Source organism: Rattus rattus, chromosome 17, assembly GCF_011064425.1.
Source record: "Rattus rattus isolate New Zealand chromosome 17, Rrattus_CSIRO_v1, whole genome shotgun sequence".
NCBI lineage: Eukaryota > Metazoa > Chordata > Mammalia > Rodentia > Muridae > Rattus > Rattus rattus.
In genome coordinates this window covers 40,378,320-40,402,141 of record NC_046170.1, presented here as the reverse complement: position 1 = coordinate 40,402,141, position 23,822 = coordinate 40,378,320, and the positions used below count along the sequence as shown (strand labels likewise).

Genomic DNA, 23,822 nt, shown 5'->3' with positions numbered 1-23,822 from the left:
TGAGCTTACAGGAGTGCCCCACCACACCCTACTAACAATTACTTTGACATAGTTGACGGACACACACACTTACTTAAACCATTGGCATTGTAGCTCATTAGCAAGGATAATTTAACATTTATGGTGCAACTATCTAATCACTCGTGGCTTAATTACGGATGTGTGATAAACAGAAATGCGGTTATTTTTGGCATTTACTGAGCAACAGGTTCTGCTCTAAGCTCCTCATGCCTGTTAAACCTCTTTGCTCCTCAGTGTGTGGTATCGAATCCCGTTCACTGATGAGAAAAATGGGAGACAGAAACATGAACGGTTGGCAAGCTTTGCGTGAGTGGAACCCTAGCCTGTCCTCTGGCCACGCAATCACCCCTTGCCTTCCACCAGCCCAGCCAAGACCTCACACAGCAGGCACACCCTGAGTTAGCCCCACCCCACCCTACCCTTCCCTGCTCTTCCCTCGTTGTCTCTAGGGTCATATGTAGCTGGTACAAAGAGAAACAGAATGCTTGCTTCCTAGATGGACTTTGCAGCATTAGGGAATTAAGCAGCAACTCAGAGTCCTGCTGACGCACACCAACCTCCTAAGAGTTTTATCCGGTCCTAAGAGTGGGGGGCAAGGAGGGGGAAGTAGCTGCCTTTTCCTTCAGGGCCAAACAGTCTCCATCCAGAGAAAGTCACTTTTCTTTGAGGACCCAAGTCCTGTCTCCTGGAGGCCCCAGTCTTCAGAGACAACCCAAATTCCCTCCCGCACTTCAGGGAGTCAGCATCCACTCTAGGCCCAGGAGTTGAACTCTTAGAGACACAAATTGGGCTGGATTTGCTTTCCATGTTCAGAGGAGAGCTGCTTATAAACAAAATTCCTCGTTGGAGCACTCTGGAACTGATGTGACTCACTGAATGAGGCCTGCTGTCCTTGGCCCTGAAGTCAGCTGTTCTCTGCGTCAAGGATCTTGCAGAGGTCCTAACCATGCTCCCAGAACACAGAAGGCTTCACTCAAGCCAAGCACATTTGCATGCTGGGACTAACTGGCCCTGTCTCTGGGAACCCATGACAGCAGAGACAGTGCGCACTGCCTCAAACACAGGATGTCCCAGGTGCATCCACCCACCTGAACTAGCAGCCCGCGTCCACTCGCAGCGGGGGCCCTACACCCAGTTGCTACTGGAATGGCTCCCGGGCTGGTTGTAGCACCAGGGAGGGCCATACTGGACCCGTGTCCAGCATGAGTATGTGTGTATGAATGGAAGATCTTATCCCAGCACTGTGACTGGTAACTGTCCCACTGATGCTTCTAGAAGCTTCCAGAAGGGTGCTATCAGTGCAATCTCCTTCCTCCACGCCCTCCCATGCTTCGTGCAGCCTGAGCTCATCGCGGATTTCCTGCTGGGCTCTCCAGTGTCTTCTACTCTCCAGACCTTTCCGCCATTGCCTTAAGAGGGGGGAAAAACAAAGCCCTAAATCCTTAAAGTCTCAGCCCGTTGTTTCTTTGAAGTTCCTCCTTTAAGAATCCACAGAGACTCATGCCTCTCCTCCCCTCACTAAGGAGGCTGAGGCAGGAAGATTGCAGTGAGTTCAAAGCCTGGGCTTCAGAGTCAGATCCAGTCTCATCAAAATAAAAAAAAAAATTTTTTTAAAAATCCTGGAATCTAATGAAAATTACATTCAAAAGTGATTTTTTAAAAAGCAAGATACGCACGTCGGTTTTATGAAAGAGCAACTTGTTTTAATAAAGGATGAGAACAATACTTTTTAAGTGAATACAAAAATAAATATTTGGATTACAGAGTTGGGCACACTTGTACTCCGTGAGGCAGGTGGGGGGCGTGGCGTGTGACAAGGGGCCAGTGAACAGGTCGTCCTGGCTTTGGAAGAGATGTTCCTGCTTTGGCTGAGGGGGGAGAAGCAGACCCCAGGATTCTGTTTTCATGAAGATTCTGGTGACCCTGACTGTGGAACAGGACCCACACCCAGCACCATTCACCATGAAAGTCACCATCGTCCTTAACTTTTCAGGTTGTAAGGTGTGGCCTATCACTCGTAGCTGCACCGGACTGTCTTCCACACCCTCCTGCTTCTCCCCACTTCTCAGAATAACAGTCAACAGGTTAAGGCGTTCCCTGCCCTTCCCCAGGGAATGCTGAGCACATTAGAGGCTCTTCTAACTGCACTGAGCCTGTAACCCAGGTTGGTTACAGAGTAGAACAAATAGAAAAGGTCTCTCCTGTCCTCACACAAAAGGAGATAATGATGTTCCCTGTCCCCACATCTGCTTGGCCTCTGTACCTGCTGTGTACTGATGCAAACTAAACCCTTGACAGGGACTCCTACAGAAAGTGTCCCTTAGGCAGGACTGCAGTCACCGATTTAGATTGGACAGTCAGATTGGGGGTGCAAACCGGGCTGAGGGTGGGTTTTCCGCTCTGCGTCTGCTTTGTAGGATGCATACCCTTTCCCTGGTACATGGACAGGCACTTCTGAGCCCAGAGCAGTTTGGATATTGCTTTTCACTGGGTCTTAGGACTGGGTGTGGAGCAGGACAAGGAAAGGGTGAGATGCCAGTGAACGGCACACTCCTCTCCACAGTGCCTGGTCCTACGATGCCCCACACAGCCCTGTCAGCTGACACAGAGTCATGGGAATCGATGAGCCGCAACCAAAATTCCTGCGAAGCTCACAGTGTCCACACCCATATTTACAATCGACCCCACTTCACAGGAAAGGCCTAAAGTGATTTACGGTAGAGAGTGTGAAACCATTTTAAAATTGAAACCCATTTGGGGGAAAAAATATTGTCAACTTATTTTCTCAGACTTCGGACCAAAAACTAAAAGAAAAGGCCTGAACAGTAAAATCTCTTTGTCTACAATCAAGCAGAGAAAGTCATACATTTTTACCCTCAACCAGAAAAGGACAAAGGCAGATCTGCTGTCACCAGATGATTAGAGCCATCACCATGTGACAAAGACCTCAGCATGCAGAAAGAAGGCCAGCCACTAATGGTGAAGGGGGTAAATGCAGGAAAGGAATGCTTTGATCACAGGTTCTGACCACAGCCCCTGCAAGCTTCTGACTCCTGCCTGAGCAAAAGCTTGTCCATCTGTGGGCTTCCTGAGGCCCCTCTGAGGACACCCGCCCAGCCCAGTCAGAGGGGTCCACGTCCATTCAGAATTCTCTTAGTCACAGAATCTTGAAACTTGAGCTCGGGTGAGGTGGGGTGCCCGGATTGAGGCTTAGACGGTGATCTGTTGATTTTCTCTGAAAAAGGGTCTCTGGTGTGAGGTACAGATATCTGGAAACATCCGGAAGGCCTGGTCTGGCTGGGGTTCCTCCAGGGCTGGCATCAGGGAGCCTGCCCCACAGCTCTTGCCCGCTTCCTCCACCATCTGCCTGGCATACAGCTGCTCCACCTGCAAGAGTCGTGTGCAAAGTCAGAGGGGAGGTGGGAGGGAATTGGGGCCGTGCTCCACCACAGGTCCTCTGATTCCCCTCTGTGACAAGAAGGAGACAGGTAGGCAGTGTTCCTGCACATCGCTAAGAGTGTTCTCCCAGGACTGCTCCAAGCTGGCTAGCGGATGCTCAGAATATCACCATCACCCATCCCAGAGTGCCACTGCTCACTCAGACCATAGTCAAAGAGACTGTAATCTGTCACTTAGACCTTAGGGCCACTGGTCAAATGGAAATCTTCTGAAGAGGAAGGAACAGGAGAGGGGAGGGAAGGAAAATAGGAGAGAGCAGAGGAAGAAGGAAACCCAGATGAAGAGAGTCCCAACCTGGGAAGCTACCACAAAGGTGACGAGAGCCCCATATGGTCTCGTTCCGACCTCTGCCCTGGTCGCATAGGAGGAACGCCCAGCCCTTGCGTCTCTTCTCACCCTGGGATAAAGCTGGATATCTGGGCACACAGATGCTGCTAGCTCTCACCTGCACCAGAATGAGTTTGGAGCGCAAGGGCGCTGTGTCCGGAAACTCCTCCCCGAAGCACAGAACCACCCTGCTATCAGGCAGGCGGCTCTGGGTGGCGTAGAACTGCTGCAGGTCTGGAAGGACACAGAAGCCAGTGAACCTCTGAGCTGTATGTAGTCAGGGCTCGGGGCTGGGGTGCAGAGCTTGGAAAGGAGTCACAGATCCCCCAACAGCCAAGAAAAGAGTGGTCAGCCTCAGGCCCCTGGGGCTTTGGACACGTGCCCGCTCGGCTAAAAGCCAACCAAGGACCTGTGGAATCCGTCACTCCCAAATACTGCTAGACACTTTAGAGAACTTTTTGTGTGGATTTGTTTGGGGGGAGACAGGATCTCACTGTGCAGTGCAGGCTGGCCTCCATGATCCTCCTGCCTCTGTCCCTTAAGTACTGGGATTGTGAGTGAGCACCACCCTAGGTGTTAGCTGGGTTTGAACACTTTTCGATGGTACAGTTGCTAATCCCCACCTCCACCCCACCCCCACTCCCTACACTGTGAACCGCACTCCCTGCCTGCCCTGGAGGTGCATGAGTTTGAGGGATACAAGCACCTCTTTCAGCTTCTCCAAGGTCCCCAGAGCGGAGACCCAGAGCAGCAACACAGTCTTGTGCCGGAGTCGTGGAGGACCTAAGCCTTCCTAAGGCTTCAACACTTTAATACAGTTGCTCCTGTCATAGTGACCCCAACCCATAAAATTATTTTTGTTGCTACTTTGTAATTTTGCTACTGTTGGGAATTGTAATGCAAACATCTGTCTTTTCAGATGGCCTTAGGCGACCCCTGTGAAACCTGCAAAGGGGTCGAGACCCACAGTTTGAGAATCACTGCTCTTAGTGTTCTCAGACCCAGCACAAACTCTGCTTCTCAGACAACTCTGGACCAGGCTGATGAAGGCAAGGGACAGAGGGCAGAGGGCACAGAGAGGAGGCTGGCATGTGGCAGGTGGCTGCAGGCACTGACTCTTACCCCCACCCTTGGAAAAAACTCAGGCAGGGTTTAAACACCTTCCCCACTGAGTCAGAAAAGCTGGCATTGAGAAGACATGGGCCGGGGTTGGGGATTTAGCTCAGTGGTAGAGCGCTTGCCTAGCAAGCACAAGGCCCTGGGTTCGGTCCCCAGCTCCGGAAAAAAAAAAAAAAGAACAAAAAAAAAAAAAAAAAAAAGAGAGAAGACATGGGCCTTGGGAAGTGCTTCATACAGAGTGAGAAAGCACGTCAACCAGGGGCCTTGAGGGCTAACACGTTTATTTTGCGTGGCTTTGCAACACGATGTCATAAAGAATTCACTTGTGAGAACTGTGCGATTGACTTTAAAAAAAAAAATAAAGCCACAACAAAACCTCATAATGCCTTAAGTATGTACTGTGTGTTGAGCCTCACTTGCAGCTGTCCTAGATCGCGGGCAGCCAGCCCACAGGCTGAGGGCTGCACACACTGACCACCGCTTCCAGTGACCCTGCCAAGGTAAAGGAGCTGAAGCCCTGGAATCTGCATTTCTAAGCCGTTCCCAGGAACAACCATCAACTTCGTCAACTCCAAAAGGAAAGGCTCCAACTCTGTGGTCCTCTATGCCCAAGGGAAAGTGGAGAGGGCTCCCCAAGCTGCTCGGGGAGCACAGGCAGGGCAGGCTTCAAAGGGTCTCCCCAGCTGCACTATTGCCAAAGCCAAGGGAGAGGAAACTTAGTCCGAGATGCAGGAAGCGCAAGGAAGGAGGTGGGCGTGGCCTCTAAGGCAGGCACAGCGAGGTGATTGGATACTGACCTCGGAGGAACATGTTGGTGTCAAAGACCTGCACCACCTCATCCCGCTCCAGCTTGTTGGGTCTACCCTTGCACACCACCGCGTTGCCGCTGCAGAACACGCGGCCCTGGCACAGCCGCTTCACGAACACACCCTTGCGGTTGCTGTGCAGGAGCACGCCGCGCTCCAGGTGTCCAAACAGCTTCCGGGTCACCTGCCTCTGCCGCTCACTGGGGATGGTGTCCGCCGCCGGGAAGCACACGGGCTCCAGGCCGTCCGGCCCATACAGCTTCGGCAGCCCCGGCTGGCTCAGGGATAGGCGGCAGCCCTCAAGGGAGGTGGTGGTGGCCTGGCCCACCAGCTTGCCCCCGTAGTAAAAGTTGATCACCATCTGGGATAAGGCTGTGGGGATCAAGAGCACAGAGCAGTCAGGCCTACAAGATGGGGAGCCCAAGTCCCTCCTTCCCAAAGGCTCAGAGTCTATTCCTCCTTCCAAGTGGTTCTGAGAGGCAGAGAAAGGTCAACCCCTGAGGCTGGCCGGCCAGCCAGTCTCACCTACTTGGTCAGATCCAAGCCAGTGGGAGACCCTGTCTCAAAAAATAAGATAGACAGTGCCCAAGAAACAATACCTAAGACTTGCCTCTGACTTCCACACGTACATACGTTCATGCATTCATATACACATGAACCCACACACATATGAACATGTATTCATATACACATGCACCCGCACACATATGTATTCATATACACATGCATCTGCACACACATGGGCACAGGTGGGAACATGCATTCATTCACACATGTATACATGTGAGTACAGAGAGAGAGGGAGAGAGAGAGAGACAGAGAGAGAGAGAGAGAGCGACCTAGGAAGGCCTGGGAACTGCACCAAGTTCAAGACATACAAACATTGCCAATGTAATTTCTCATGAGGTGCCCTGTGGCTCTGGTTCCCTAGTCACCCTGTGACCTGGGATTCCCTGGACTCAGATTGAAAGCCTCTGTACGACCCTACATACAGCCTGTCTCCAGAAAGACCTAGAAGCACTCTCTTTGCCTATGAGCAGCACAGGAGGGAGCTGTGACCATAAGGCGTGGCTACACCCTAGCCATCCCTTCCCTCTGTCACCTCAAGAGCTGGGGTGCAGGTTGGAGGGGGAGGTATTTGCATCACACATGCGAAGTCCTGGGTTTTATCCTCAGCACCACGATGTAAACTAACAAAATAATAAAACTTTTTAAGAGGGAGAGAAAAGCTTTCCAACCAACAATAATCCCAAAAATCTTTTTTGGGGTAGGGGGAGGCTTTCAACTGGAGCCGTGAGGCTGGAAATTTGCCAGCCCTGTATCTGGCTCTCGTTGACTTTCCTTTGCTTCTGCCTCTGGCTTCCTGTCTAGTAGGAGGTGGCACTGATGTCCTCTTACAGGCAAGGACAACAGGATTCCAGACAAGGTTACAAAGTGAAAAGGCAAGAAAACCCTGACTGACAGCCAGCGTGGAGGCAGGGTTCTGGTGAGGGGCGAGAACACCAGGAGACCAGCCCCAAGCTACAGGGTGGGCGCTGGAGAAGCTCTGTAACTGCTGCAAACCGAATTCTCCACCATCAGCACCCTTATGCATCCTAAGCTTCGCCTGACCACCTCAGACCAGTCCAGGCTTCTCTCTGGAGCCTCACAAGTTGATCGCTCCCCAAACCCGTGGTGCCCTAAAGCTGTGCAGTCACCAGGTCTGTAAGAATGATACCAGTGGCTCACCCCGCATCTGATCCCAGACCCACCATGAAAATCATGACATCGGGATCAGCACCAGGATCACCTACGCTATCAGCACCATCAGCCTCAACACGTGCACCTCGAGCACCGTCACCATCTGCATCGCCCTCTGTACTGGACTCTAGCACTGCTTTGTCACAACTGTGTGACTTGAGGTAAGCAGCTTCACCTCTCTGTGCCCGCTTTTCATCAGCAAGGTAGAGATAGTGAGAGCGTCGGCTTTGTGGGGGGGGGTGTCTTTGGTGAGACCACATGAGCCAGGGAAACGGGACAAAATACGGTCCACAAATGAGACCCCTGAGACTACGCACTGAAATCCCTGGTCTGCAGGGATTGGGCACATCCACACATCTGACCCCTGAGGTGCATGGCTGGTCACTGCAGCCATTTTGTAGGCTGAAGAGGTGATGGTGCAGGCCCTGCCAGTCCAGCTGTTTGCTGAGGAGCCTGGACTTGCTCCCCACAGCAGGCTGGCTCTGCCTCACCCTGGAGTGCTGACACATCACCAAGTCCTCTCTCCTATCCTGGTCTGAAGACCCGGAGCACTGGTTACCACAGAGAGGCAGCTACCATGGAATAGCTCTCAAGGCTCTGCACAGTGCCATGGTCTCCCCTACTCCCTGTGGTCCCCCTGCCTCACTCATCTCACCCTGTGTCATCTCTGCAGTCAGGAAGCCTGGCTGAAGCTTATCTACAGAGACAGGGCGTGTGAGCAGGGTTCTGGAAGAAGAGCTCAGGGAGCCTGCTCCTAGCAGTGGCTGAGGACACCTCGCTTCCCTCCCTTGTGCTGAGACAGCTGTGCAAAGCTCAAGGACACTTCCTCCTCACAGCCTGACTTTACCTCTCACTCAGATGGCTGCAGGTCTGGGCCCAGCCAGTGTGGCCCCAGAATGCATTGGTCAGCAGACTCTCAGGGCCACAGCCCAGGGCTGACAAAGCGAAAGGCTCAGCCGTGACCCCAGGCCTCTTGTGAGTGGGTTAAGGGAGGCACATGCCCTCAGAAGTTTGTACAACAAGCTAAGTTCTCCATCTGCAGCCAGGTCTAAAAGGACACCAGAGGGAGGGAGTATCATTCACTTGTGGTTTCCTTACTCAGTGAGCGCCTGCCTCTATCTCCCTGATATGTTCCCAGAGCTTCTCCCTGAGGTCCACTGAGTCTGCCATGAAACCAGACTGCACAGTGGCTCGTCGGATGGCTCAGAGATGCCACCTGTCTCACGGCAAGCAATAGTGAGGATAGATCCCCACTCTGGGGCCTCAGTCACACTCTCGGGGTCTGTGAAATGGAGAGGATCTGTCTCCATAAGCTAGGGGAGGATGAAGGCATGGGGAGGAGAAAAGAACTCTCGAGAGTGTCAGCCTTGACTCTGGCACCCAAAAATCACACTGCGAACACCAGCTGTCGCTATCAGCACTGTTACCATGGTTACCAGCATTACCACCATCAGTACCATGATGCCATCAGAATCATCATCACCACCACCACCACCACCACAACCACCACCACCACCATCATCATCACCACTGCCATCCTCATCATCACCACCACCACCATCATCAGAAACATCACCGGTGGGAACAGCTTTTTTCTGGAAATACCTCTCGCCTTCAGAAACTGAACTTTTGTCAGGCTCTGCGACCAGGTTAATGATTTGCCCTGAGACCATTTAAAATGAATTATGCCCTCGATCTGTCTCCGTACCGTGTCCTCTCCCTGTTTAACCGGCCTTTGAGAGACCCAGGAAACCAACCTTACTCTGCCTCAGCTTTCCCACAAAGCCAGCTTTTTACAACTCAAGTCAAAGGCACAGCTTAAGTCTTAGATTGCATACTCTTCCATGCCTATGACCCAGAACTGTGTGGGGTGTGTGTGTGTGTGTGTGTGTGTGTGTGTATGTGCACACATGTGTACACACTATGGCAATTGTTGGTGTTTAAATCTGGGCACTCGTCTGGACAGAACACACCAAACCAACATGGTTCCACGTGGAGAAGTTTGATGAGAGAAGAAGAGTAGAAGAGAGGAAAGGCCGGCCATGGGCACGTGGGGGGAAGTGGGGGGATGGGGAGAGAAGGGACAGGGACAAAGAGGGCACGAGAAGAGGAAGAACAAGAGGGAGCAAGAGGGAGAGGAGGGGGCAAGCAGCCCCCTTTATAGTCAGGCACAGCTGACTGTTGCCAGGCAACTGTGGGGCGGAGCATATCTGGCTGCTGCCAGGTAGCCGTCGGGGTAGAGCTTAGACAGAATGCCAAGGGTAATCATTCGCTGAAAACAGCCAACAGGTTAAAAGCAACCGTAAATGAAGCAACCAACCCAAAGAGCTGGAACCCACATGAGGATATAAACCAATAACGTGTCCTCAGCTCCGAGTGCTATGTTCAGTCAGCTGGGGTTGGCAAAGTAGCGTCTTCCCTTCAAAAACTCTGTTCATGATCTCTATAAAAGAAATCCTTTAGTCCTTTCCCATACTGTATTTATTGTGCTGTTCCATAAGCAAAGCCCTTTGTTGGGGACAGACGGACACATCAGACACACTCGACAGAGAGACAAAATAACACAGACTGCAGAGAGGACAGCCAGAAGACAAGGGGAGGGGAGGAGAATCCAGATGTAGGCTCGCTCTCCAACTACAGGGCTCCAAGGGGGAGAAATCACTTCGTTCGTTAAGGCATCTGTAGAGAGAATTTCGTACGTCTGCCTGTATGTTGGTCCTGTCAATAATCAATCTGACAGCCTATGGCTTAGGCAGGAAATAGGAGGAGGGACATCCGGGAGGGGAGAAAGACTTCTGGGATAGATCCAGGCATGGGAGACTGGCCCAGGAAGATGTGAGGAGACAGACGCATGGTACCTGTGCACAGGTAACCAGTGACGTGGCAAAATGTAGGTTAGAATAAATGGGATATTTTAAGTTATGATCCAGTCAGAGAAGAGCCTAGCTATATGGCCAAGGTATTTGTAAATATAAATATATTTTGAGTCTGGGAACACGGGGCTGGGAGGAGGAACCAGAACCAACTTCTACAGGCAGCACTGGTGCAATCCACATCATCGCCACCAGCACCAGCAACATCGGCACCACCAACATCCGCACCAGCATCAGCACCATCAGCAGCATCACCATAGCCATCCGCACCATCAGCCTCCGCACCAGCATCAGCACCATCAGCACCACCAACATCAGCACCATCAGCCTCCGCACCAGCATCAGCGCCATCAGCATCAGTACAACCTTCTCTATGACTCTCACTACGGAGTTGGAAGTGAGAAAAGGTGACGTGACCCTGCACGGCAGACACTGACCAGCTGTGTCTCCACTAGACCATGTTCGTAGCAGTGCAGCACACGGGTTCTCACAGCATTTCACACATGGTGAGCTTGATGCTCCAAGAGGTCAGCTCCCTCCACGCAAGGCCGAGGCAGTAGAGCAGCCTACACTCCCTGGTGCACGGCTGCCTCTGAAGACCCTCTCGGCTGACTATGATCACCTCGGGGAGGTGTTCAGCAAAACTGGGCCACTTGCCCGCTCCCAAACCACACAGAAGGAGGAGGAAGAATTAGTCTTCCAAGCCTATCCCCCGGGCCACACTTGTTCATAGGACCTTGGGGCCCCGCCCACGTCGTGGGGCTATTTTTCGAGCAGAGCCTGTGCCAAGCCCACCCAGTGTACCCTGGTACCTGAATGGTGTGCGTCATAGGCAGTATACCCAGTCACCAGTGGCAGGCCTGTAAGCAGAAGAAAGAAAAGATGTGCCCAGCTGAGCTGGTGCTCTGGGCAGGAAGGACCCAAGTATCCCCAGGGTATAGGATGGGCTGCTGCTGCCGCCGCCGCTGTCAGTGCTGGTGGGCAGACCTCACTCTCTGTGAGCACTCATGCTCGCAGACACAGAAACCCACCATGGTGGAGAGGACTTCCTCGGTGCTGTGGCTTCCTGTCCTGGTGCTAAGCTTCCTTCCTACCCCGAGGACCTGGCCCAAATGATACTCAGGACTCATCTCACAAAGGACCCTGGGGTTCCAGGCAGTTTTGCCAAAGGCACCCTCCCAGCACAAGGCCCCTTGCAGGACACTAACACCCACAGCCTGGAACCCTCACAGTCCTGCAGGGCCAGCTGAGACCTCTGGGCAGCTCCTGTCTTAGCAAGAAAGAAGCAAAAGAGGAAACCAAGATGCCCATGAGACATAAAAGTTGCTCACACACTGAGGTAGGGGCCCGGGTGAATAACCCTCTGAGTATCTACAGACTGGATGCACCTCCCAGATACTAACAAAGGAGTGGGTCCTTTATTTAACTCTCTGATTCCACCAGGCAGGTCCTGGTGCCCTGTTTTATGGATGAGTAAACAGGAGGCACCACCAAGACATGAAACTCCCCAAAGAGGGGTTCTAAGCTACTCCCCACTCCTGATGGAGCTCCACTCCCACTCCCGAAGCCCTGGTTCTCTCTGGCTCTGGGGGCGGCCTGATAGTCAGGGAGGAGGCAAGAGGCTGAGAGATATGGCCTCCCTCAAGTCTTGGGGATGTTGGCAGACTCCTCTCAACGTCCTGGGAGTACAGGGGAAGAGTGGCCATGTAAAACTACCTATTGTCGACCCTTGTGCCTGCCTGGGAGGCTGCATCTTGGCTGTCCCAGTCCCTGGCTGTGACTCAGGAGCCTTCCACAGGACATGGATCCTGACGGTGGCAAGTACCCCCTACCGTAACACAGACAGCCTAATGGTTGCCAAGGCCAGACACGCACACTTACCTGCGTTGGGCTGCTGGGCCCACCAGTCAGGGAGGATCTGGCTCCTGCAGGCCTCTGGAGGGGATGGGCTCCTTTTGGCTATTCCCATGTATTCATCCACAGAAGGCTGGAGGAGCAGGTGACAGAAAAGAGCAGTCGAGTCACGGGTCACCAGCCCAGTCTTCCTTCCACCCCGTGTTCGTAAAACCCGACACCAGATACTCAACTAAGTCCACAACTTTATCTCGTGAGCGAGAACCTGAGCTTCCCTTTGCATCAGACGCTAGCTTGCACACCCACTGGGCTGGCATTCTAACTAGCCTTGGCTACGAAAGAGTTCGCTGGCCTTTGGATGCTGGGAAGCATGGCCCAGTCCTGGGGCAACCCTCTGGGGTGACACGGAGCCAATCCTTCTGTGCTCTGAGAACTTCACTCAGAGAGTCACAGGGGTCTTGGGTCTTCAGTGGTGGATGCGTCCAATTAGGAGACATCCTGAAACCTCCTTTGCTTGTGACCCTTGTGTGGCATCATAACCAACGACTGGCTCAGGCAAGTTGGCAGTGAAGGCTTATACTGAAAACAAGACAAGGTGCAGGGGACGCAGAACCAAGACCACCCAGGTCACAACGGCCATGTGCCACAGAGCCGGCTGCGTGGGGCGGGTGATGCTGTCTGGCTGCACTGCTGCTCCACAGAAAGCTGCAGGATGCACAGCTGATGCGCCGTTGCTAACAACAGTCTTGGTTTCCTTTTTATGATGACACTGAGCTGGGGATGGAAACCAGGACTTTGTGCACGCGAGGCAAGCGCTCTAGCACGGAGCTACACCGCCAGCCTTTTCCCCTTTTGGTTCCAAGGCAGGGTCTCGTGAAGTTTTCTACCTTGAATCCATTCTGCAGCCCAAGCAGGCCTTAAACTCTCCTGAGCCACCCGCCATCTAAGAGACCTCATCTTGCTTATTCGAGCTTAAAGGGTTGTTTCAGCTATGAAAACCCCACCTTGTATAGACACTGAAAGGATACATAAAGAGGTTAAAAGCAGACACACAAAAAGCCATCTGTTTGACTTAAACAGAGCCCACCGTGCCTTCAGTTACAGGCTGCCAACCATGCATGCGAAGGTGGATTATTCTAAGATCTGTGTTTTGTGTACGCTGCTGGGAACTGTCGCGCACGCCAGGTGAGCACCGGATCACGGGCTAGTCCCCACCACAATGAGTGGATCCTACTGGCCTCAGTCATCCACTCCCATGGCACATTCAGGAGTAAAACTTGTTTATGAGAAAGCAAGCCATCTAGTTGCCGTGAGGCCAGGAGGATGACCAGAAGTGGTGGAAAAGGTCACAGTCTAGTCCTGAAGCCAGGCTAAGAGGCAAGGCTAAGACTCCACGGAGATCTTCAGAGCTGCTACTCAATGTGTTTATCTAAGCTCAGAGCTTAACAAAGCTCTGCCGGTAGCCCAAAGGGCATGCAGTAAAGGGAGGCTGCCCTAGGGAGGTAGCTGGGGAGTCCCTCGCTCCATCTCTTCAGGTAGAAGAGCCCAAGGCTCTCGAAGCCTCTGAGGGTCCTCCTGGAAGATGCCTGAGACCCCTCCACGAACCTCCTTGATCAGCTCCTCGATCTCTGAACGGCCACACTCCATCTCCGTGACGTCGCTCATGCAGCCTGCAGGTGCCACGCCCAGCTTGCCTATGGGAAAGGGGACAGACACCGTGACCTAGAGCAGCTGAGCACTGCAACCTTTTCTTAAAATGCTGAACTAAGGAAACGGAGGTGGTGAGTGTCCTCGCTGGTTTTGACCAGCAGCTGCTGGAAGGTTTGGGAAAGGCTCAGCCGTTCCTTCTCATGGCCCGGTCATCTGATCCGCCAAGTCAAAAGAGAGAAGTGGTGGGTGGTGGAGGGGTTGTAAACACGGGCTTTTAAAGGACAAGGGCCAGACTTTGGTTTCTTCCTTCTATCTGAACCCCGTCCAGTTCAATTTTACACCAGGCAATTATGGCCCATAGACTGAAGGTAAGTTTGCTAGTCTGGGTGTTTGAAAACACCCAGAGATTTCCTGGAAGGTACGGAGCCAGGTAGCAGAATAGCTTTTGTGTGTGTGTGTGTGTGTGTGTGTGTGTGTGTGTGTGTGTGTGTGTGACACCCCTGCCACATGGTGAAGTCACACACATGCCATTTCACTCACAGTCTCTGCCTGCCTCCCAAGAGGGCCAATGCTTTTATCTGCTGGTATCCTGGTCCAGATGGGTTCGGACTAACTTGGTATCTCTTCCCTGGTCAGACATTTGCCATCAGAGGTTAACCTCCAGGAGACACAGCAGGACTAACAAACAGCCCCCACCCCACCCCCAAGGCTCCACACTCCCAGGAACCTGTGTGATCTCCCCATTGCTTCATCCAGAGGGAGAGATTCACCTAGAGGCCATTGTTGGACAAGCAGAGGGCAAGAGCCTCACCCACTCACCCACCCACCCACCCACCCACCCACCTGGAGAGGCTAGCAAATCACTCAAGTTCACAGTACAGTATACCAGGGGAAATGCTATGCAAATGCAACTTTCCTCTGTTCTCCTTCACCCGGACACTGCCGGTGATGGGGCTCCACCCATGCTATAAACAAGTCAGGGCCATCTACCAGGGCAAGCCTGGCTGATCCTGGGGGAGCCGGGCTCCGAAAGAAACTTCCCTATTGCTTCAAATCACTGCGAAGGCAAACAAGCCAGGAAGTGTGGCTGTCTGACCTTCCAGAAACAGTACAGAACCGGCCAGGCCCTGGGAGCCATGAAACTCTAATGGGGAAGGTCAATGTGCCTACATTCCTTTACAGATGCTTCACCGCTGGAGAGACAATTCGGGGATGATGTTATCCCCACCAGCAGTGACACACTGAGGCCATCGGTGAGGTCCCCGCTTCTGACCTGCACAACCGGAGACCTTTTCACTGGGCCTTACTGCCCATCCCTGCCTTGCCCACTCCTCCCCAGCCTCCCCTGCAAAATGCTAGACAGCAAAAGGGAATTCTGCATGGCAGACTTCAGCAGAGCCTCGGGACGCATTCAGGCAAGTTTACACTGAGCTCCAGGGGCTCTGCCAGCTTCCTGCTCTGACCCAGAGTCCACCACCCTTCCCCACCCCCACTCGGCCACTCCCTCTGCAGGAAGCCGCCACTTGACAGCACATGGCGTGCGTGCCTGTGAGGTCAGCAGACCAGCTCTCTGTGTCTGCTTACACAAGAGAGAACAAGTTTGGTTCGCTAAAAGCAGGCACCCAAACCCTGTGGGTGGCATGGCCCTGTGGAGACCGAAGGTTTCAGGAGCAGAGCAGGGAAGGTTCTAGAAGGCTTCTCGGTCCCAACAGATAGTTACATTTTTGCTCTTCCTCGGGGACGATTCGGTAAACTTTATATGGCTCGGAAATGTCCAGCTGGGACCGGTCGGTCACCTCTTCAAAATCCGGGCTCTTGTTCAAAGCACAGCGTAACCTCGTCTTCCACGTGGCTGGTTCAGCTTTGTCTCCTTCTTTAAACTTCCCTTTAAAAACTGCCCAGGCCTGAAGAGAGAGAGAGAGAGAAATGCAGTAAACACAGAAGGACACAAACCACAGAGTTCAACCCCAAGGCAGGCTGCACACCACCCCCCTCCCCAGAGACCTTCCTGGCCATCAACCCTTGTCCAAGGTCAGCACCCAGTTAGACTTCACGAAGACCACTGCATCTGAACCAGCAAGAGGGTCCCCCAAAACCGCTCAGCAAGGCTGGAATTTGAACCCACACCCTAGGATGTATCTTCAGCAAAGTCTTCTGGCTTGACGGGCCTGGGGGCCTCAGGTTACGAAGCCTGAAGAGGAAGGTGTAGATGACTTCACCAGCACAGTCAAAGACTTTCTGCCTTTTCAAATAATGCCCGGAGCATGAAAATGAACACACATATTCACCACCCTCTCCTTTTAATAGAAAAATTTGCTTTTGCATTTTTGCATGATTCTAGCCATTTAAGACTCAGTGAATTGTTCTCCCTTTTTTTTTTAAATTTCATTTTTCCAACCTGTCCAAAGCTTATGATCAAAGCAAAGACCAGAAACTAAAAGCAGGGGCCTACTTAATACAGTGCTTGCCGTGTAAGCATGAGGGCCCGGGTTCAAATCCCCAGTACCCACAGAAAAAGATGGGTATGTGTGCCTTTGACCCCAGCACTGGGGACAGGACAACAGAATCCCCAGAGTTTGTTGGCAGCCAGCCTAGCCTAATCCCTGAGCTCCAGGTTCAGTGAGATCTTTTGTCTAAAGAACACAGGTGGACAGTGATAGACAGAGACGCCCAGCATGGATCTCTGGCCTCCAAATGTGCGCGCACACACGCACGTGTACACCTACAGGGGACCCTTATGTTCTAGGGCAATGCTCTCTGCATTGTTGATGCCAAATCCCGTATTTCTGCTCAGCAAGAAGCTAGAGGAACATTCCAACCCCCCGGGCCTGAGTGGTCACTTCCTCTCTGACATAGTTGCAAACCCACTTTTAGAAATATTTTTTTTTTAAGTAGACAGTTTCCAATTCTGGCCCTTGTTGTAAATGGCGTTGCTGGCCACACACTGACTTGCGGGGCTGTCGTGAACTCAAAAGCAGACAAGAACAGCTGGAGTGACTGGAACAGTGACTTTGGGGCTGGGCTTACTGGAAGTTTCTGCCTCTTCGCCACGGACATAGTGAAGACCATCCTACACACGAAGGCATTCTCCAGCAGTACCTCTCCCTGGATATAGCAACCTGGAACATCTGCCACCCACTCCCCCAAAAATCATTGGGTGATTTAGGCACCTGAGGAAGCATAGATACCACAGCCGTGTCCCAGTCGGCAGGCAAGGGACAGAGCTGCGGTGTCTCACAGCATTCCCCAGTTTATCCCTTCATTCTGGGCTCATGGTTCCTCTTCAAGGGAAGCCTGGAGGCCTCGGGTATCAAATCAGACTCCACAGTCAGGGAGCATCTGAGACAGCACTGGGTACCAACATGGGACTACCCTGAGCCTTGCCAAGGGCTATCTTAGCTGCACGGTCTCCAGGGCTGAAGCTATAGAATGGGTGGTCCTGGGACCCACAGAGGCACCTACTGCTTGAAGTTTTCCTCTGCTGACATCGTGTGGTACTGTGCCTTAAAAATTAACACTGGGCAGTGTAGCTCAGTTGATAAGGGATTCTTGCTCAGCGTGCATGAACCTTGGGTTCAATCCTCAGCACCGTAGAAACCAGGTATAGTGGTCCATACCAGTAATCTGAACACTCGGGAGGTAGAGGCAGGGGGATCAGAAGGTCACGGTCTTCCTCAGCTACGTGGCAAGTTTGAGATCAGCCCGGACTTCGGAAGTTCTCAACTCAAAATAAAGTAAAATTAACCCCTGTCCCATCCTTCAAGGCCCTCTGTACATAGAGTAAGTGATAAATAATTAAGCCTATTATTTATAGGAATCTCAGCCCTTGCCTGATTGACATAAGCTCAGTATCTTTTTCATTCTCTTTCTGTGGTCTACACAGGAAGCAGGCCCCAAGACACTGCCCGTAGACAGTGGCAGGGCTCTCTGGTGTAATCCCTTTCCCTAGTAGAAAAGCAAGCGTATACCTTTTCCTCAGCACCTACATTTTTTTTTTCTGTTTTTTCGGAGCTGGGGACCGAACCCAGGGCCTTGCACTTGCTAGGCAAGCGCTCTACCACTGAGCTAAATCCCCAACCCACAGCACCTACATTTTTAAAGAGTTTAACTGGCTGAGAAAAGTGGATTTCTTACTTAAGCAGACAGCCCCCAAGATGGCTCTATCTGCCCAAGGCCTTATCATATGGTCCCTTCAACAGCCAAGTTGTGCCTGGCAGATGATAGGGAGGTACCTGCCCCACACAGGACAACTCAGAGAAGACCCTCTCCGCCCCGTGTCTCCCGACGCTCGCCCACCTCCCAATCAAGTGGGCACCCGTTGATCTGCCGCCATTCCTGCTGAGATTGATGTCTCATTTCAGATTGCCACACAGAGCGACTGCGTAACCAACGGAAACATCGGGAATCTTGCGCATTCTCCTCGGTGCTGTTGAAACGGCTCGCTGGCCGTGAAGAACGTTGCATAAGATGCATAAATCTGGGGCTTTATTTCAGGGCTCCTGGTTTGCTGAAGCGGGGAACTGGATGAAGAGAGATCTGCTGTCTCCTGCAACAACTAAGGCCCCTGGTCCAGAATTCTGACCTTTTTTTTCTGGAAGATTCGTGATGCTCTTTCAACCAAGCACACTGTGCCTTCCTGAGCTTACTGTCAATGCTAATCACGATATGCCTGGTTCAGAGTTGTCACTAGAAAGGGGATACTGTGCCCCTGGAGTACAACATCCGTGACAGTCTTGGCAGTCAGAGTCTCTACAGGTCCTGCTCCCTGCTTAAAAACAGTCTCGAGTTCTTGTCCTCAGCAGCTCAGTGGGTCTCATGGTCCTCATAACCTTCCAACCCCAGCCCCAGCCCCAGCTCCCAACAACATACAGAACTAAGGGTAGCGGTTTACAACCTGGGCTCTGGGTCAAACCACTAAGGCTACAGCTGCAGTTCACAAAGTAGAAGTGTGGGCTGACCATGACCTAGGGCTCTGAAACTCCCAGAGAGAAATGTAGACGCCCAAGGCCTTAGAAACACTCATAGGTGACTAGAGCAACCCTCAGGGGATGTCTGACCTTAAGGAGAAATCACCCTAGTTCTCCATACTGTAAAGAGTCAAGACCTTGGACCAACCGATCCCAAATGCAGGTTCTATCGCATAGGAGCTAGGAGACCCTGGAGAAGCCACTTCTCTCACGGTCCTATGGAATGCAAACAGGACCAGCACCTGCCACCCAGAGGGGAGACGAGAGGATGCTGGCTCTCAGCTTAGCTATGTGGCTTGCCCTCAGTGATAGCATTCAGTCCCCTCAGAGGGAAACACTAAGCAAAAGTTCAGGATGCCCCTCGAACCTGACCCAGAAGCAATTGTGGAAGCCTTTCACCCTCGTAGCTGGTCCCGCCGTGCCAAGAAGGACTCAGGCTTTGAAAGAGCAAAGACTGGAGCCTTCCTTAGTACACCGAGCGGAGCATGGCTGTACACCAAGGGTGCAGAGAGGGACAGGAAAGTCACTCTCCACCTCGTGAGGGAACGTGCCAGAACCAGGCACCCCTCCTTGTTTCTCTTGTAATCCTGGGCTATTTAGTCATAAGGACATTCCTAAATACCTCCAGAGCCAGAGGGAAACCAGAAACCAGAGCGTGGGGACGCAGGAGACTTTACCTTGAAGATGGAAGCATCCACTTCCTGATTGTAATCTTGCTTGCCGGCATGCTTCCAGGGGATGCGGAACATGGTCTTCTCGTCATTCTCCCAGATCAGCCCCGGGTACATGCTGCTGTCAATCTGTTCGATCAGCCACTGTCGCAGCCGCCGCCCGCCATTCCGGTCACACATCCTTGGAAAGAAAACAAATTTCGGTATAACGTCTCTGTGAGTCAGAGCAATCCCGGACCTGACTGACAGGAAGATCAGAGGTGCACACAAAGGCGCCGGCTTGGGAGACATCTGGGCCAGTGACATGAGCAATTAGTAGTGCCCGGTAGTCCTAAACCCAAAGGAAAACCGAAAGGCTGTTCACAGATGTGCCCCACCCACGGCTCTGGATGTGGGTCCAGCTCTTCCCTGACCTCCTGTCCTAGACATTGAGGGCACCTGCTGGGAAGAAGTCCCTCTCCCATGATTCAGTGCTCTCTATGAGCTGCCCACCGCTCTGAGAACCACCCTGACTACTGATTCCCATGGGGGACTGGTGTTCCTCACAGACTTTGACCCCAGCACCACCTGAGAAAGAGAGCACCCTTGAGGCTACTTGCAAATTGTCTTTGCTAGCTAGGGTGGTAACAGGAAGATCTTAAAGAGTAATAGGGTTCTGTTCCCACTGGCGTGGGATTTGAACTGGAGTCGTGTTCCAGCTGGGTGACCTTGCAGCCATTTCACCTTAGAGTGTTAAGAATTTGGTCTGAGAGCTGTGTGTGTAAAATACCTGTGTCAGAGCCTGTGTCCTAAAGGACTCCTCCAGCCATACAGGTAGTTCCTCAGGAACTTTTATGATCAACCCTCGGTGAGAACAAAGGAACGGTACAAAGCCAGCTCAGGGATTCCATCCCCAGACACCCTAACGGCACACTTAGACATTCTCACCGGCAGTATCCTGAAACTTTGCCTACAGCCTGGGGAAAGAGAGCATTTGTGCATACGGACTTGCAGCCAGCATTTACTAGAACAGCCTGGAAATCCCCAAGGCAGTTGGACAGACGCCCACCCTGGAAACCAGAACATAGCACTTCTAGCCTTCCAACTAAAATGACCTCTTGGGGCAGGGGAAGAAAGAAGTAATCATCGGTGAGGAGATAAGATGTTCCCCCCCCAACCCCCCGGAGAACAGTCACTTCCAGAGCCAGCATGTCCTACAAAGCAACATAGCAGTCAGGATAAGAGGTTCACGGGTCAGGAACTCCAGGCTGCGCCAGGTGGCCCTGGGGCCAGGAAAGCCAGCAGCAGCCTGAGAAGAGGGAGGTGAGGTCTCTCCAGGGCGGGCCCTAGCTTTTCTCTCCAGCGGCCCCAGCTGCCACCAGTGGGCTTGGAAGGGGGCAAGGGCCGGAAGTCAGACTCCAGTCCATTTTGAGTTCGATTTTTGAGACAGAATCTCAGAACCTGACCTGACCTCCAACTCCCTAGGTTGATGAAGATGGTCTTGAACTCCTGATCCTTCTGCCTCCATTTCCCCCTTGCTGGGGACTGGACCCAGGGTTTGTGCCTGCTAGGCTTGTGCTCTGTTGCCTGAGGCACCGACCAAACAAAACAGCAAGATGGCTGGGAAACCCTGACCTCAGCAAGGGGCTTTGCCTTGGGAAGCCATTGACTCCTCAGTCTAAGGACCCTCCCAAGAAAAGCAGGAAAGGGGTTGGGGATTTAGCTCAGTGGTAGAGCACTTGCCTAGCAAGCGCAAGGCCCTGGGTTCGGTCCCCAGCTCCGGGAAAAAAAAAAAGAAGAAGAAAGAAAAAGAAAAGCAGGAAAGAGGGGCTAGCTCAAGAAACTGAGAATTCCAAGACCACCGTATTCATAAATGACAGGTCAGAAAGGAATACCTAGGGACAGAAATAAAATGCCACCGGGTACCCCCCCAAAACCAAGTAGGGTGCTGGCTTCTACACCTTGTTCTGGAGAGGAGAGCGGGGGCTCTTCTGGCTTGATAGTGTCTTGTGTGGCCTCTAAGGATGACTGTGGGATGGGAGCTGGGTGGGGCGTCCAGAGTATCGGAGGCTATGTCAATTGAAAGCCTCCACTTAACCCCTGGAGATGGATTTGTGAATCGTACCCCATGGTCCCTGAACCTCCTGAAATCTAAAGAGAGTTCACTGGCATGGCTGGAGTTTCTTCCAGAACAGAAACAGCACCTTCTTGTCAGGGATCCTCAGGGGCCCGACACCCCAGAACTGTAAAGGGCAGCTGTCTTAATGGGGGACAGAGAAAAGGGGTCATTGAAATGAAAGGTGAATCGCAGACCATGAAAGCTGGGAGGCTAAAATCCTCTAACCCAATCTCTTCTACACACGGAAGGGGAGAGATGGGGGGGGGTGTCAGCTATTCTGGGCACAGCATAAACTGTCAGCATTGTCCCAAGGACAGCACACGCAGAAGTGATGCTTTCATTCATCCTGCAGACTGAAAGCCTCAGCAGGGTCCAGCTCTCGGCACCCAGACAATCCCCTCTGTTTGCCTTGGCAGCCACCTCTCAGATCCTAAGCAGGCAGAGCCTGACTCTCTTACAACTGTAGACGATTAATGGTTTATAAACACGCTCACTTGACTATAGCTTCCTCTTCTTGATTTTGAGGTAGCATTCCCAGTGGGCCCAGTTCTGTCTGTAGCTAACCTACAACCAGGGCAAAGTGTCCTAGGTCGGGCTTCTCACAAGGCGGGAGGTGGGGGGCAAGAGGCTCGCCTAACACAGATGTCAGCATCTGCCCCAGCCATGTGTGGCAGGGCTCACACCATTCCAACTCTTTCATTCAGTCCTGGGCACCACTCTGACCACCACTGAGGGGGAACCCGTCATGGGCATGTCTCTCTCTGACCCCAAGCTTCCTCAAGCCACTGAATCAGTCCCAATTCTTCACGAAGGCGTCTGCCGTAACTTAAAGGGACAAACCTAGAACTGACATGTAACTGTTCTTATCTTTGGCTTTAAAAGAAAAGAGTACTAGCAAGCGCAAGGCCATGGGTTCGGTCCCCAGCTCTGAAAACAAAAGAAAAAGAAAGAAAGAAAAGAGTAGGGGTCGTTGAGCACCCGGGTGCCCGAGCTCTGCCTGAAATCCTCTAACACTCAGAAGATAAGGTAGAAGGATAACTAGGAGCCCATCTGAATAAGTCGGAAACAAGACAAAAACAAACAAAAAAGTGATCTACCATTTAAGATTCTAGAACACTCTTGGCTGATTTCTATTAGTTTCTACGACCCCTGAACTCCTTTCCCTTTCCCAACTGTGGGTAAGTAGGGGCAGGGAATGTCTGCCCCTACAGCTTGGAGCTTAAAGCAAATCTGGTCCTGGGAGCTGTGACCCACACGGAAGATAACTTTCCTTCCGGGGCCAGCTGAGCAACCAGACAATCAGAGAAGTCCAGCGCCACTGGGCAACCAGACTGCCACTAGTAAGAATCAAAGCCAGTCGGTCCCTGGCCGAGCCAGGGGTTTGGATAGTTCACTCCTGGTAGCACGGCTGCCGCGCGGTGATTGGCAAATCTAACTCTCTGTCCTGAAGTTGCCCATCAGGCAGGTTTTAAAGGGAGAGGTTGTTTGTTCGTTTAGCTGGGTTTTTTGGGAAAGCGATCAGTTTTCGAGAGCAAGAACCTGCTAACATGCTGTACCTCCGTTTGGGCGGAGGTGAGAGAGTCACAGCCCTGGCTCGCGCGCCCACCCCATCGCATCCTACCTGCCACCGGTTCCCACGCTGCCCGCGCCTCCGCGACCGGCCGCGGGCTCCCGGAGCAACGCGTGCGCCTGCCTTTTATAGACGGGGCGGGGGTGGGGGCGGATCCCGCGCTGGGAGCGACGGTCGCGAGAGCTAATTGGGACGCGGGAGGGGCGCGGGCGCCGCCCAATCAGCGCAGCCCTCCGGGTCCGCCTTCTCTGAAGCGCTCGCCTTTCCGAGAAATCACTTCTGCGCGTCCCGGGGCCCCATTGAGCCCCTTTTCTCTCTTTACTCCGGGGGCGGCGGGGGAGGGGGCTGCCCCAAGGATGGCCGGGGGCTGGAGCGTCCGCCTAAGGTCAAGGAAGCTGGTGGTGGTGCTCGAATCATCCTCGGGGTGTCGTTCAGTTTCGGGGCGCCCCTGTCCCGAGCACGTGTCCAGGGGCGCCCTGAGTGTCACCTGCCCGGGCTGGAGTTTCAGAGCAAAGGCCGGTCCCAGAGTTGCGTCCTGGACGACAGCCACTAGCAGCCCGCCCTCCTGGATGGAGGATGATAACCTGAAATTGCGCAGGAAATCTGGGAAACCAGGGGAGTCGCGCGCGCTGGGACTGGGATGCCCCCAGGAAGGCTCCGCATTATC

General features: G+C 52.8%; 1 protein-coding gene across 1 annotated transcript; it reads right to left on the bottom strand.

Annotated features, from left to right (window-relative positions):
- Positions 1–1,702: 1,702 nt before the first annotated feature.
- On the bottom strand, positions 1,703–23,281 carry Irf8 (interferon regulatory factor 8). The gene is made up of 9 exons (XM_032887801.1): positions 23,207–23,281; positions 19,494–19,668; positions 15,570–15,753; positions 13,805–13,893; positions 12,227–12,332; positions 11,158–11,205; positions 5,724–6,104; positions 3,926–4,041; positions 1,703–3,408 (listed from the first exon to the last, which is right to left on the bottom strand). The coding sequence occupies exons 2-9, from the start codon at positions 19,665–19,667 to the stop codon at positions 3,232–3,234; spliced, it is 1,275 nt and encodes a 424-aa protein (XP_032743692.1). The 5' UTR covers position 19,668; positions 23,207–23,281; the 3' UTR covers positions 1,703–3,231.
- Between the last annotated feature and the right edge of the window lie 541 nt (positions 23,282–23,822).

What these genes read in the sequence shown, in the direction of transcription:
- Irf8 (XM_032887801.1), bottom strand. Translation starts at nt 19,667, where the DNA reads ATGTGTGACCGGAATGGCGGGCGGCGGCTGCGACAGTGGCTGATCGAA. An exon ending in TCGAGGAGCTGATCAAGGAG is followed by an intron (nt 12,333 to 13,804) that starts GTTCGTGGAGGG and finishes CTGCTCCTCCAG; the next exon opens with CCTTCTGTGGATGAATACAT. An exon ending in GGCCCAGCAGCCCAACGCAG is followed by an intron (nt 11,206 to 12,226) that starts GTAAGTGTGCGT and finishes TTCTGCTTACAG; the next exon opens with GCCTGCCACTGGTGACTGGG.